At 41.0% G+C, this 16,031-nt stretch overlaps 1 protein-coding gene across 10 annotated transcripts in view; it reads left to right on the top strand.

Annotated features, from left to right (window-relative positions):
• CD44 (CD44 molecule (IN blood group)) overlaps positions 1-16,031 on the top strand; it is a 52,518-nt gene that overhangs the window by 26,163 nt on the left and 10,324 nt on the right. The window contains exons 1-6 of one of the 10 annotated variants that reach the window (XM_064425043.1): positions 6,689-7,407; positions 9,071-9,175; positions 10,849-11,025; positions 12,579-12,734; positions 13,868-14,029; positions 15,232-15,489. The exons of 1 other annotated variant lie outside the window; for it this stretch is intronic. In XM_064425043.1, coding sequence (XP_064281113.1) covers positions 7,353-7,407; positions 9,071-9,175; positions 10,849-11,025; positions 12,579-12,734; positions 13,868-14,029; positions 15,232-15,489 — 913 coding nt within the window. In that variant the 5' untranslated portion in view covers positions 6,689-7,352. Of the gene's footprint in view, positions 1-6,688; positions 7,408-9,070; positions 9,176-10,848; positions 11,026-12,578; positions 12,735-13,867; positions 14,030-15,231; positions 15,490-16,031 lie in introns of those variants that run through there. 8 more of the 10 variants (XM_064425036.1, XM_064425035.1, XM_064425038.1 and 5 more) reach the window with 8 other exon arrangements.

The following is a 16,031-nucleotide window of genomic DNA, read 5'->3' as shown; positions in this document are numbered from 1 at the left end:
TGTTGTAGTAAAGATCAAACTGATAGAAATGAAAGTTCCTTCTCATTGGCTCTTTTCCTTTTTTTTCCCCATCAGGGGAATCCATGTTGCTTGGTTGTCTGTTGGTTGCTGATAGTTGGTCAAATAGCCTGAGTGACTTGGAGAAATGGTGCCTTCATCACTGTATTTAGAGGAAGAATGATTGTATGCATTACAGTTAGCAAAAACTTTGCTAAAAGACATAAATTATTAAACCCAAGCATCTTTTCTCAGAAGACCTGAAGACTAGTAGCGCCTCATAACTATATAGATAGAAAAAGAAATATTAGGTTGATTTTACCCCCAGCCTTGAAAAAAAGTAGAGAATTTTCTGGTACTTGTTTGCAGTGAAAGCTTTTGTTACAAAATATTGCCTGTAAGGGGTGGAGATTTCAGAAAATCCCACCTGGTAGTAGTGGGCAGTTTGGTGACTCTGGTGGTGATTTTTCCTTCCTATATGTTTGCTTTTGTGTGCACATGTGACTTAATGTTTCCTTGTGCTGGTGTTCTTTTACCCACTGCAAAAACCTGTGCATTGTTTCTGTACAGGAAAACTTTCTGTTTTCATTTTAATACTTGATTATCAAATGTATTGGTCCTAAATACGTATGTCCCTTCCTCTTGCTAACATTTCTCTCTCATGGACAAGACTGTTTTACAGAGGAAAAACTGGAGATATTTAGGATCTGAAAAGATCAAAGAAACTATAGAGCAATGTGATAAAATGCGTCAATACTGATAAATGTGTATCATAAAAGTGATAACATTGGCATGTTTGTTTACATGGATTAGGATTGATAAACTGGTTCTCTGCAGAAAAAAAAAAAAAGATAATGAAAGTAATGCTCCTGGGCTTTTCTGGTAGCTTTGGCTGTTACCCAGTAACATCACTTTAACAGAGAAGTGTTTAACTAATTTAGTTTAATTTTACTGCATTATAGATGAATCAGTAAACTAGCACTCCTTTTAGAAAGACGTAAAGTATAACCTGTGCATCTCTCTGAAAAGTCAGCAAATGTTCAGTAGCACAGAAGGTGACATGGAAAGCAGTCCAAAATAGAAGGAATAAAGCCATGTCCCAATATCTGTTACTTAGTTTGCATGGCAGTGCAGGCTCAGTGGAATATCCTGGCCTGAATTTAATTTCCCAGAGAAAAATCCCACAGACAGGGAAATAGAAAATTAAGAAGAAAAGACAAGTATTTGTCATATATCTTCAGATAGATGGCTGAAAATCTATCTATCTATCTATCTATCTATCTATCTATCTATCTATCTATCTATCTAATTCTGTAGTGTGTTAAAGTGAGAAACAAAATTGGTGGCTCTCTACTGTACTACAATTAATTTGTAAAGTTTTTTTAAAATATATATAGCTTAATCTAAAGAATTCTGTGCTATGGATTCAAATGAGCAATTTGCACAGCTTCTTGTTCTTCAGATGATACAGAATTAATTCTTTCTCTGGATTTGGACATCACTGGTGTGCTCCATCAAGTTAATGGGCCAGATTAATACAACATCAGCACTTTACCACTGACTTTCTCTCCTCACCCAAACAGGTGTTACTCTTTGTTATTAGCAAATTATGATTCACCTCTAGGTGTGCCATGAATCAGATGTAGGACTCCTTATTGATTAATGAGCTACGTACATGAACAGTAACTTTGATTATTTTCAGCCATATATGATAGACAAATTTATGTCTATTTGCATACCAATACCTATTTGAATGCATAGTGGAAGACAAGGCTGTAGAATCCTGTATTTTTTCAAACCAGAAACATCTTTCCATTCAGAAATATCTATCACAAACGTGTAGAACTTAATGTCTGATATGCTGTGTTGTGAGGAAATGTTGTGGATTGCTAATGTGATAGGAGTAAAGCATGGTCTCACTCCATATGATGTACTAATGCCTGCCTCGAAAGTGGTTCTGGTGTAAAATAACCTGCCAGCATCAGGTCAAGGGGAGTGCAGGTGTCTTTTGAGAGGAATGGCCTCTGTTCTGAGCTCAAGTCCTTGGCAGCATTGGCTTTGTGGATACTTCTTACATCTTTTGATTTTTTTGTCATCTTGGTGGATGTTCCTCATTCTGGGCTCTCTTTCAAAGACTATCTACTCTCTCCTGCTGTGAGGAACTCATTAACCTTAGGGAACGTGGAGGGATGAAAAGCCCCACAGGGCTTTTTGGTGGTGGCTCTCAAGGGAGCATGTTCTTTCCTGGGACTGCCAAAAGTGCTTGCATCTGGCTAGGCATTGGAGGAATGTAATGACACCACGGGTTCATACATTCGCCCTGCTCTCACACCCATCTCTGGGCATGAGCCTGCTCAAGGTGCTGGTGGACTGGACTTTGCTGTAGGAAAAGTTGCTTCTCAAGAAATAATCACAAGATCTTGGTTAAATGAGCCATGTCCTAACAGCTCCAGGGCCTCATCATGACATCCTGGAGAAAACCACCACCCAAGCTTGGTGGAATCCATTCCCAGACCACTGGTGGTGGTCGAATCCTGGAGAGAAGACGCAAGAGCCCACACCAACAACCAGGGGTAAAGAATGCCACGCTCAGAGGCTGCTTTGTTTGGGGGCTGAATGACCAGAGAGCAGGGCAGCAAGGTGCACAATCTCTAAGTGAAACAGGGGTTGAATGTGTGGCATTTGTCACTGCTGTTCATGGCACCGTGCTTGAAGCAGGAAAGAAACGTCCCGGGCTCCCTTGTCACTGACTTTACACGTGGTAGCAGTAGAGGAGTTGTCCACACTGTCCATGTGCCATGGAGGCATTCTGCCTGTGTGAGAGGGATGAGTTTGGGAGTCATTATGGAAAGCATGCGCCTGGGTCTTTCTTCCAGTTTAGGAGCAGACTGTTCCAAAGAGAAGGACTTGTAGGGGAGGGGAAGGAAAGGATTTCAAGCCAGTACACTCTGCTCTACCTGCTATATGCTGTGAGCGTGGAGAGGGTCACAAAATGCATGTAAGAGCTCTAGAGTTGCAGCTTCAGCAGGGCCATGGCAGAGTGGAGACCCCCTTGTGAGTGAAAAGGCCAGGAGCAGCTACGGCCACTGGGAAGCATGGGGCTGTAAATTCTCCTCTGTGTTTGTAAGGGTGTGAGTAGGCGAGGCAGGAAAGCTGGAGTGCCACCAGCAGAAAGCCATGTGGGTCAGGGCTTCATGGCAGATTTAACATCATCACAGCAGGTGTGACCTCCAGTGGCAGTGATTCAGATGATGAAGACTCGTCTGAGGAGATTGTGTATCCCACAATGTTTCCAGGCTTGGGCAGGAGTGTGGCCAAGGACGAGACTACTCCAAGTACCAGTAAGGAACTTCTCTTGTCTTTGGTTAGTTTGTTCTTTGTCTTGTCCTACCTGATGCTCCTCCTCCTTAGATGCACATATATTGTTTGAAAATTGGATGATCTCATCAGCTCTTTTTCAAATACATCTCCCTTGTCACAAAGAAGTCCAATTTAGAATGTTTGGGCTTCACATAACTAAGAGCACCACCTTCTATTGGTTCTCGAATTGTTGTCTTCCTTCTCATTTGACTTGTGGATTTTCCCTGTGACTTCTTGGGAGTCAAGGACTGATTTCACTTTGGAGGGAATTTCCAAACTCCTAGAAGTGGCACGAATATTTCTCTTTGTCTGCCAACAAGTACTTGGCTTGCGTAGCATGGGGGATGAAAAGGGTGTTTTTTCCTGTAATTTTTCAGAGCAGAAATCTTTTTCCATCTGTAAATACCAGGCATATGTATCCTGCTACTGGATATATTATGTTCTGAGAGTAGGCTGTGCATTGGTAACGGGATACAAGTAAAGCTGCTCCTATCTCTCCATGCTGTACTGATGCCTACTCAGGAAGGTGTTTCTGGTGTGCATTTAGCTGCGAGCATCAGGTCAAGGGGAGTGCATGTGTCTTTTGAGAGGAATGGCCTCTGTTCTGAGCTCAAGTCCTTGGCAGCATTGGCTTCATGGCTTGTCAGTAGAAGACCAGTTTGCTTCTCTGGGTGTGCTTATTTCTGGGTATCCCTTTTACCTGTCATGGATACTTCTTACATCTTTTGTGTATGATTTTATGTCATCTTGGTGGATGTTCCGCATTCTGGGCTCACTTTCAAAGACTATCTACTCTCTCCTGCTGTCAGAGCTTGTGAGGAACTCATTAACCTTAGGGAAAGTGGAGGGATGAAAAGCCCCACAGGGCTTTTTGGTGGTGGCTCTCAAGGGAGCATGTTCTTTCCTGGGACTGCCAAAAGTGCTTGCATCTGGCTAGGCATTGGAGGAATGTAATGACACCACGGGTTCATACATTCGCCCTGCTCTCACACCCATCTCTGGGCATGAGCCTGCTCAAGGTGCTGGTGGACTGGACTTTGCTGTAGGAAAAGTTGCTTCTCAAGAAATAATCACAAGATCTTGGTTAAATGAGCCATGTCCTAACAGCTCCAGGGCCTCATCATGACATCCTGGAGAAAACCACCACCCAAGCTTGGTGGAATCCATTCCCAGACCACTGGTGGTGGTCGAATCCTGGAGAGAAGACGCAAGAGCCCACACCAACAACCAGGGGTAAAGAATGCCACGCTCAGAGGCTGCTTTGTTTGGGGGCTGAATGACCAGAGAGCAGGGCAGCAAGGTGCACAATCTCTAAGTGAAACAGGGGTTGAATGTGTGGCATTTGTCACTGCTGTTCATGGCACCGTGCTTGAAGCAGGAAAGAAACGTCCCGGGCTCCCTTGTCACTGACTTTACACGTGGTAGCAGTAGAGGAATTGTCCACACTGTCCATGTGCCATGGAGGCATTCTGCCTGTGTGAGAGGGATGAGTTTGGGAGTCATCATGGAAAGCATGGGACTGGGTCTTTCTTTCTTCCAGTCTGGAAGCAGTTTAGGAGCAGACTGTTCCAAAGAGAAGGACTTGTAGGGGAGGGGAAGGAAAGGATTTCAAGCCAGTACACTCTGCTCTACCTGCTATATGCTGTGAGCGTGGAGAGGGTCCCAAAGTGCATGTAAGAGCTCTAGAGTTGCAGCTTCAGCAGGGCCATGGCAGAGTGGAGACCCCCTTGTGAGTGAAAAGGCCAGGAGCAGCTACGGCCACTGGGAAGCACAGGGCTGTAAATTCTACTCTGTGACTGTAAGGGTGTGAGTAGGGGAGGCAGGAAAGCTGAAGTGCCACCAGCAGAAGGCCGTGTGGGTTAGGGCTTCATGGCAGATTTAACATCATCACAGCAGGTGTGACCTCCAGTGGCAGTGATTCAGATGATGAAGACTCGTCTGAGGAGATTGTGTATCCCACAATGTTTCCAGGCTTGGGCAGGAGTGTGGCCAAGGACGAGACTACTCCAAGTACCAGTAAGGAACTTCTCTTGTCTTTGGTTAGTTTGTTCTTTGTCTTGTCCTACCTGATGCTCCTCCTCCTTAGATGCACATATATTGTTTGAAAATTGGATGATCTCATCAGCTCTTTTTCAAATACATCTCCCTTGTCACAAAGAAGTCCAATTTAGAATGTTTGGGCTTCACATAACTAAGAGCACCACCTTCTATTGGTTCTCGAATTGTTGTCTTCCTTCTCATTTGACTTGTGGATTTTCCCTGTGACTTCTTGGGAGTCAAGGACTGATTTCACTTTGGAGGGAATTTCCAACCTCCTAGAAGTGGCACGAATATTTCTCTTTGTCTGCCAACAAGTACTTGGCTTGTGTAGCATGGGGGATGAAAAGGGTGTTTTTTCCTGTAATTTTTCAGAGCAGAAATCTTTTTCCATCTGTAAATACCAGGCATATGTATCCTGCTACTGGATATATTATGTTCTGAGAGTAGGCTGTGCATTGGTAACGGGATACAAGTAAAGCTGCTCCTATCTCTCCATGCTGTACTGATGCCTACTCAGGAAGGTGTTTCTGGTGTGCATTTAGCTGCGAGCATCAGGTCAAGGGGAGTGCATGTGTCTTTTGAGAGGAATGGCCTCTGTTCTGAGCTCAAGTCCTTGGCAGCATTGGCTTCATGGCTTGTCAGTAGAAGACCAGTTTGCTTCTCTGGGTGTGCTTATTTCTGGGTATCCCTTTTACCTGTCATGGATACTTCTTACATCTTTTGTGTATGATTTTATGTCATCTTGGTGGATGTTCCGCATTCTGGGCTCTCTTTCAAAGACTATCTACTCTCTCCTGCTGTCAGAGCTTGTGAGGAACTCATTAACCTTAGGGAACGTGGAGGGATGAAAAGCCCCACAGGGCTTTTTGGTGGTGGCTCTCAAGGGAGCATGTTCTTTCCTGGGACTGCCAAAAGTGCTTGCATCTGGCTAGGCATTGGAGGAATGTAATGACACCACGGGTTCATACATTCGCCCTGCTCTCACACCCATCTCTGGGCATGAGCCTGCTCAAGGTGCTGGTGGACTGGACTTTGCTGTAGGAAAAGTTGCTTCTCAAGAAATAATCACAAGATCTTGGTTAAATGAGCCATGTCCTAACAGCTCCAGGGCCTCATCATGACATCCTGGAGAAAACCACCACCCAAGCTTGGTGGAATCCATTCCCAGACCACTGGTGGTGGTCGAATCCTGGAGAGAAGACGCAAGCGCCCACACCAACAACCAGGGGTAAAGAATGCCACGCTCAGAGGCTGCTTTGTTTGGGGGCTGAATGACCAGAGAGCAGGGCAGCAAGGTGCACAATCTCTAAGTGAAACAGGGGTTGAATGTGTGGCATTTCTCGCTGCTGTTCATGGCACCGTGCTTGAAGCAGGAAAGAAAAGTCCCGGGCACCCTGTCACTGACTTTACACGTGGTAGCAGTAGAGGAGTTGTCCACACTGTCCATGTGCCATGGAGGCATTCTGCCTGTGTGAGAGGGATGAGTTTGGGAGTCATCATGGAAAGCATGGGACTGGGTCTTTCTTTCTTCCAGTCTGGAAGCAGTTTAGGAGCAGACTGTTCCAAAGAGAAGGACTTGTAGGGGAGGGGAAGGAAAGGATTTCAAGCCAGTACACTCTGCTCTACCTGCTATATGCTGTGAGCGTGGAGAGGGTCCCAAAGTGCATGTAAGAGCTCTAGAGTTGCAGCTTCAGCAGGGCCATGGCAGAGTGGAGACCCCCTTGTGAGTGAAAAGGCCAGGAGCAGCTACGGCCACTGGAAAGCACGGGGCTGTAAATTCTCCTCTGTGTTTGTAAGGGTGTGAGTAGGGGAGGCAGGAAAGCTGAAGTGCCACCAGCAGAAGGCCGTGTGGGTTAGGGCTTCATGGCAGATTTAACATCATCACAGCAGGTGTGACCTCCAGTGGCAGTGATTCAGATGATGAAGACTCTTCTGAGGAGATTGTGTATCCCACAATGTTTCCAGGCTTGGGCAGGAGTGTGGCCAAGGACAAGACTGCTCCAAGTACCAGTAAGCCTCTTCTCTAGTCTTTGGATTTTCACTTTCTTGATTTTCCTGTCCTACCTGATGCTACTCCTCCTTTGTCACACATATATTTTTTGAAAATTGGATGGCCTTCTCATCTGCTGTTTTCTTCATAAATATTTTTGTGACTGGAAAATTATCTTAGGTCTCTAGGGTAAAATAATATCTGTTCTTTCACTACTTAAAATTAGTATGTCAGTTTCATGTTCATTCAGATGTTTGCATTTACTCATGATTTTTTAAGACAAAAAAGTTTATCTTTCATTCTATTAGTTTATTTTAAGTATTAAAATTATTCTAGTTCATTTTACATGTAATCTACATCTATTCGATAGTAGACTTCCTTTCTGTGGAAGATGCTCAGGCACTATTTGCAAAGGCCAAACCCCAAATCCCTTTTTGACTGGAAACTGTCAACAAAACAGTCTCTTGTTTGCTACCTCCTGCACACTTGCCATGCAGTCTTCTAACATCATCTCATTTGTTTTATGATCTCAGATGTCTAGGCATCATCCAGTATTACAACTAAGATGTTTTAATACATAGCCTTATTTTCCTCATATGAATAGTCCCACAGTGATCATCTGAGAACTCTTTTTTTTTAATTCAAAAGCCATCCATAGATGAAATAACTTTGTCTGAAAACCCGAAAAGGTCCAAGGTAAATGCTAAGTGTCACTGAAGTACAGAAACTGCTACTTGGCTTTATGACTAGGGAATGTCCCCAGCCCTGGCGGTTTTTTAGCCTAGGTGTTGCTGTTAATGACTACACTCTAATGCTCTTACTTGTACAAAGATGTTAATCTCTTTTATTTCTGTAATTTTATTTAATTTAAGTACATCTTAGTGTGTCTGTTGTCTTTGCTCTTATTTAGTCAGCAGTCATTGTTCATAAGCCTTTTATTTTTTTGAAAATAGTGCAGTATTTGCATTTTTCAACAGCAGTTTCCATTTTTAGTAGAAAATGCAAAATCAGGAATTCATCTTGCTTTGGGACTTCTTATGTTTCTTCCTATGCTTCGGATAGTTTTGGTGTTTATTTATCTTTGAGACTCTGCATTGGTAACTTGTGCCACAGGTGTACTGCATTCCATACCTTTGACAACCTTGTGGTGTCTGCATGATCCATGGGTGAAAGTGTATTCAGTTTCTGGTCACAGTCTCTTGTATAAGTTCTGTTTTATCTTTTTATTTTTATTATAACTTTCTTGACTAATATTGGCTTCCTGGTGCTTGTCAAGGTACTCTCATTTTTTTGCTGACCACTGCTTTTCTGCTCAGTCATGGATATTCTAACATGGTACTTCTTGAGTACTTAGCAAGCATGTAAATGTGTATAGAGATATCTGCCATATTCCTTAGGTCCAGCATTATTCTTGAAACATGAGTTTAAATTTCTACAACTGCTCTAATGGTTTTACATTGCTTCTACTTTACATTATTCTTCTGCTGCTTGTTTTTCCCATTTTTCTTGGGAAACTTTGCATGCAAAAGAAAAGAGCAACTGGTTTGATGTGAATGGATTTGATAAGAAGAGCAAAAAGAGTACAGCTAGGCTATGCAACTTCCATTTTCCATCACGTTTATGGCACACATGGACAGTAGATTTAGAGCATAGTCAGCATTGAATCCTCCATTGTCCCAACAGCTGTGGACTCACAACATGAAACACTTCTGGAAATCACCACACAAGACCACTGGAACCCCACCTTTACAGATGAAGAGGAGCAGTATCCTAGCTCTGCTAGCAAGGGTAAAGCAATCAAGCATTTCAGATAACACTCAGATTTCTGATATATTTCAGTGAAGTTTGACACTCAGGGTGCAGCTGTTTGTAATTCCCACACTGTTAGCCTCAGTTCATCAGTTCAGTGTAATACCTTTACATTATTTGTACTAGAGCCCTCAAAGGTGGCATCTATAACATTCATCTCTCATTTCAAGAATATCTTATGTATCTAAAGTTCATTTCTTGCCACTTCTTCTTGCATTTCTGATATTTTATAATTTTCACTGCCAGTAGTATGCAATAATACAGAGCAGACTGTAACTTTTGGTGAGAAAAAAATTCCCTTTTTCCATTTCAAAAGTTCTATTGTAAAATCTGAAGACAAAAGACAAAAAAGGGAGCTATACATAAATTGTCATACAAAGGATAATATATTATCTCCAGATGAACTGGAGGTGAACATTTTGCTACCAGTGTCAGTGCCAGTAGCCAACTGAGATACCAAAATGTTCAATTCTGTAGGCAAAAGCTACAGAGTGCATTCTCAAGCTATTTTCTGTGTCTTTCTGGTTCTGAGATTGTTTTGAACAGCAGAAGTGTATGCAGTTGGCATTAGAACAGATTCTGTAATCACACAGAAATGGTTTTTGTGATAACTTTCTTTTAGTGGTGAAGTATTGTTAGATCAGTTATATTCATACATTGATTATTATTACCTCTTTTTTTTTTTTTTTTTGGTAAGACAATGTATATGTATTCGGTTTAATTTAAAAATAATGAACTACATTTGCATGAGCGCTGTCTTTACGAATATTTCATTGCCTGAATGTGAAGATAAATACTCCTGCCATTTTTCTCTTCTTGGGAAATAGCATAGTTTCCCTCTCTGGTAACTTATGACATATATGACACATCCAGCTCATTCTTTGCATGCTCTGGTTAAGGACCTTAGCTTTACTTTTACATACCACTCATGGAAATGTTTGATACTTAAGGCATGTATATTTCCAGCTGAGTTCTTAAGCTTATCTTAGGTTTATTGATGTATCTTTTCCAAACCTTCTTTAGAACATCTCTTGTGGTGGTGGTACTTCAGCTGATTTCTGACTGCATCTTCTGCTGTGTAAACAACAGCAAGTTAAAGAGTAAGCAGTGAGTTAATTTCATTGATAAGAGCTTTAATTATTATTGAGTTCAAAATAAGTATGCTTCTCTATTATATGAACCTGCTTATTTAACTCATCCAATCTCAGAAGAAATTACCATTTCCTTAGGGCAAGCTTTGTAATTATTCAATTGAGATAACACAAAAGAAAAGGTTCATCAGTGTTTTTCTTTAAAACCACAGAATACAAACAAACTCAACAATTAAGTTTGTATTAATAAATATGAAATAGAGATGCAAGCTGTTGTTTCTATGAGCTCTTCTGGTTCTTGGATATCTCTTATCTCCCACTGGTCATTGGGATTCTTTCTAGTGTACTTAAATCTTCTGCTGCTCCTGGTGATGCTTTTGTGTGATAGAGTTTCCAAAGGACTTCTGTTTTCTTTCATCTTTCATTTCACGTGAAATGCAATAAAAAGAAAAAGCTAAAACACAAAAGCCAAGCACCCTTGTTATGTAGACCATGATGATAAGGAAAATATGATGATGTTAAGTATTTTGATCATTATTGATTCAATCACAATCTTACCAGCACTAGTTACAAGTGAAAATGAAAAGCATCAAGGACCAACCCAACATCCACTATTACACAGCCTTCATTCTGGAGGGATCAGTCAAGAACAAAATCCTGCAAATACCACTGGCAGTATTGAACAACACGAATTTACTACTGCAGGTGAAAATTATTTTGGAAAGGAAACTTCTACAGGTAATATTGCAGGTCACATTTTAGTAAATTTTCAGGCTTTTCTAAAGATGTAGTTTTAGGATGTTTTACTAACATTTTTGTATTCTGATGCCAGAACAGAGGTTCTATGAAAAAATCTTAGCAATTTCGATGTTATATTATTATTTTTTAAATTAGTCTATTCTTCAGACTTTTCCTGGTGTTTCTCTTCTATTTGTCTTGCATGTCAAGACCTTTATTAGGTTAATTCTTTAACTGTCTGCTACGTTTTGTGTTGTGTGTCATGCAGTCACAAGCTTTCAACAAGCTGTCTGCCAGGGTTTGTCTGCAGGAAACAGAGAAGGCTTAAATGGAAAAACAATAATGTGTGCTGCATTTTTTATTCCTGCGGCAACTGTGTTCACTCCCCTGTTGCAAGCCATTTTTCGCCCTGGGATTTTTTTTTCCAGTTTTTGTTAATGACAGTTATATCTAAAAAAAATTATCTAAAATGTCTACTGATCCCACTTTTGATCTATAGGAAGATAGCAAGGGAAGCAAGGGAAGGAAACAAAGCTTAATGCAGAATAAAAGAAAGGCTTCTTTCTTTCATTGGTTGAATCAATTGAAGCATAAAAGTTCAAATTATACTGTAAAGGTGGTAACTGAAAATTGATATATTTTAATTTCTGCTCCTGTGAGCGTACCAAATTTATGAGTTTATGACAGATGTACTGTACTGAGCACTGCCAACAGTGAATGCAGTCTTCATCTGCTCTTGTGGATTATCAAATACAGGTCTCTGATAATCTGTTATACTACACTACTATAGGAATACATAATGGCCTAATTGCAGTTAAAATTGTAACACACTGTGGCAAATTTGTTGAGCTTCCCCCCCCACCCTTATTGGATTGAAGGGGTTAAGGTTTAATGCTTTTTACACAATTTGGGTACTCTTTTTTTATGGTTGAGTAATTAAATCTACAGGTTGGTTGACATGGATGGTGTTTTTCTAAATAACTACAAGATCAGATTTCTCCAGCTATATGCTCTTATTTATTGTGTGCCCCATTCACAAATCTGAACCATGGCCTAGCATTACCCTTTGCCACACCTCTTTGTTTCCCTGGAGATGCTGCAACTAATGAAACAGAGAAACTTTGAGGAGAAGAAATTGGATATAGTCAACATACTCAAATTATGTATTTAAAGTCTTACTGATAGGTCATATCCTTGCAGTTATTTATGTCTGAAGTTTTTGTTTTCTGCATCAGCGAATTTTGGTTTAATATTCAACCTTACAAAATCGACAGCAAGATTCAGAAAAATACTTTGGAAAAACAGTAAGACACCTTGATTCTGAAAAGCATATGCTCAGTTTGAGGAAGGATTTGGTCCTACTGATGACAGGAGGCAGCTTTTCCAAATATAAACCGGGATGAGAAGGAAATCTACTTTACTTCTCTTTGCCATTAAATGTAGTAGGCATATGAGCAAGACCTGTCATAGAGACAAGAACTGAAGAGGAGAATAATGTGAGAAATGGATCTTTGTATACTGAGTTCATAATTGCTTCACCATCATCATAACAGCTATGGTCCCCAGCCGTGGGGCCAAACAGAACGACTCAGCGCGAGACCCATTGGTGTATCCAGGCTGGGATGAGGATTATGCCACACATCCTGCTGTAACAGATAGAGTTACTCCTTCCAGAGAGAGCAATCATGAAAGAGAGTCTTCCACTACAGGTACTAGTAATAATGTCTCTTATGTATGTTGCATCACTTCTGTCTCTCACATGGCCTCTCCTGGAAATATATTGAATGAACTTGTAGACAGGATTCTCTTAAAAGAATCTCATAAACTGTAGAGTGATTAATTTTCTCTGTGCCCTGTCTGGATGGTGGTGAAACAGAAGATTTCAATTTTAGCTCCATACAAAACATTTGTTCTTTACTTGCCAACACACCTTATAGGGCTTTTCATTCCTTAGTGAAGCATGGCTGTGAAATTGATTTCAGCTCATTACCTAAATTATATTATTTGGTGCTGCCAGACTGTCTTTATCATGAGGTCGAATCCATAGTTATGCATATTTGTACCTCAAGAGGTTAATCCATTCTCCAGGTGAATATTCACCTAGAGAAAGAGTGTTCTTTTCATAGACTTCATTGAAGTATTTATCCCTCTGGTTCATTCATAGAATGATGAGAGGCAGGGATCTATAAAACTGGCATGACACAGCATCGTGATGCATTCTCGTATAACACAGTATTTTTAACATCAAATAGTGTTCTAAAAACATGGTGTGATCTCTTTTTCTGGAGGTCTGTCCTCTCCATCTGCCACTGGAATCTGTATATTTTGCCAACATCTTGCTCCAACATGCTGAGCTTAAATGTGGAACTTAAGGGTCTCTCAGAAGCCAGTGACAGTGTGGAGGAAGAAGCAAAGGCCTTCACATCTTCTTGACTGTCAGTGTTTCAGTATTGATACCTGCAATGTGAAACACACTGTAAGAGCAAGTGACAGTGCCAAGGAAGCTGAGACTCTGTAGGTAGCCTGGGATGCAGGTCAGGGAATCCTTTTTACTGCTGCCTCTGTGTCTTTCCCTGGCTCCACTGCCTTTGGGAATCCTTTTAATTAAGTAAAAAAAGGTGGACAAGAACAGCATATGGATATGTCTTACCAGAACTGTGAGAGAGCAGTGATGATGTACACAAGGTCTCCCTTCTCTGCCCTTTTTGTGGAGAGAAAAGTGTAACAGTGCTTTAAGGGGAATAGGAGGCTCGGATGGGATGGTAATGGGAATTCCACACACATGGAATTCACAGCTATTAAATAATCGGTGTTTAAATCATCTGTTATTAAACCATCATAGCAGCTGTTGCCTCGCCTGATGGTGCCCACCACAAAGAGCCAACTCAACCACTTCTGCCTGGGGATTATGAAGCAGAAGTGAGCACTGAAGGCATCACGAATCCCACAGATGCCCCTGGGGATGAAATTCTCCACAGGACCACAGGCACTATGATCAAAGCTGGTAATGACTCTCCTCCGATGGGTTGCAGTGAAAATAATGGATTGTACTCATTTCTCATGTCTGGTGTGAAATGAGACATTATTTCTTCTGAAACCAACTTCTTTCCTTGTCTTTCTCATCTTCAAAGTGTGCATTCTTGTTGTGAAATTGCAGTGCAAATGTTTTTATGATTTTGTTGCGTGTGAATATCCCAACAAGAATTCCTGTCTGTTTAAGGATATTTTTTTCCTGTGTGCCCTGTTTCTTATGTTTCTTATGTCTCATTAGTCTGCTTAGGTGTATTTTTAACTGAGAAAGCAGTTGCTTTTTGGAGGTGGCTGGTAGTGTAAATGCTTGTTTTTCATGCCTGGTCGTTCCTGGTATTAATATTTCAACATATTCTCTTAATACTGTAAAATTTGAAATAATTTATTGGAGTTTGTTCATGTGGTTCTGCAAGGTTCTAACTTAAATTCCCAAACTCTGCATGTTATCCATTTAAAATTATCCTCATTCAAAATACTGCTTTTTTATAAGATTTTTTTTTTAAATCATACTGTAGTTGTTTGGAACTTGCATCTTTTCTTCCTGCATTTTCTAAAAAAGACATTCTAAGGAAAAATTAGCTGTTAACCTTTTGAGTTTCTTCCTCAAAATCCATTTTTATCTGGATTATTTAATCCTCAACATTTAGGATTTGATGAAGACATATGAAAAATACAAATTGTGTGCATTATAAATACAGTTTGTAGATTAAAAAGTTCATGTTCTCGATCATCTGCTCATGTTTTCTAAATATGAATGAGATTCTGTAAAGTTTCCCAGTTCACTGTTTTCAAGCTTTATGAGGTTTGACAGGTCAGTTGCAAATATGAAAACCCAAGTATGATTTTGCATTTTTTTCAGATGTTATTAATTAAATAATTTTAATTTGATTCCTGTGTAACAACAGGAATTCTTATACTCATTCTGAAATAATATTGCTGTTTTCTCATTTCTAAACAGTGTTCACTAGGTATTTTATGCTGCATTGTGAATATTAGTGAAGGAAGAGACAAGCCAAAAAGAGTGTCGTATGCAGAGAATATTCTTTGCTTGAGGCTTTGTTTCATTTTGTTTTGTTTTTCTTCTAGTCTACATAGGCAAATAAATTAAAAAGGTAGTGTTTACTAAAAATAAAGAGGGAGTAATATGTAAGGTGCACTTTTAAAATATTTTCAAAGTTAACTTGGCCATCATCACAACAGTCACAGCCTCCACTGACATTCTGGCACCAGAAGATATAACCCAGGAAGCATGGGCACCTCACCTTGTGGTAACAGCTGCTTCCTCTCCTGGTGGTGCCCACCACAAAGAGCCAACTCAAACACCTCTGCCTTCGGATGATGAGCCAGGACAGGGCACTGAGGGCATCACGAATCCCACGGATACGCCCAGAGATGAAGTCCTCCACAGGACCACAGACAGTGTGACCAAAGCTGGTAATGCCTCTCCCCTGATGGGTACCAGTAAGAATAATGGTCATTCTCATTTCTCATGTCTGGTGTGAAATGAGACATTATCTCTGCTGAAGATGACTTCTTTCACTATCTTTCTCATCCTGGGGATCTTCATTCTTAGTGTGGACTTGCAGTGAAAAGTCTGTCGTAGGATCTCTGAACAAGGCATAAGGGACTCTTTACTGGTGCACTTGGTGGTTTCTGACCTTTGCTGAAGCATGTTTTTGGGTGATCTCCCAAATGTTCTGCGAAACATGCACTTTGGTGATTCTGAATCCCCAGCCTCGTCTTCCTTTCTTGTGCATCAGTGGGATCAGACTGGATATGCTTTGGCACCGTGGCTGCTGTGGTGGAGGTGCTCTGGCAGGTTAATCAGACGACTTGGTCCTGCAACTCAGCAGCAGCACCATCACTGGGCAGTGGTGTCCCAGTGGTGAGGGCAGTGCGTTCATAGAAGAATTGCATCCCTTAAATTCTGCCATCAGTTTCTTCTCTTCCCCTGTGTATTGCCAGGCAAGACTGAC

The sequence above is a fragment of the Passer domesticus genome, chromosome 6 (assembly GCF_036417665.1).
Source record: "Passer domesticus isolate bPasDom1 chromosome 6, bPasDom1.hap1, whole genome shotgun sequence".
NCBI classification, from domain to species: domain Eukaryota; kingdom Metazoa; phylum Chordata; class Aves; order Passeriformes; family Passeridae; genus Passer; species Passer domesticus.
The sequence above is the reverse complement of the archived record's forward strand: the minus strand, read 5'-3'. Positions and strand labels throughout refer to the sequence as shown.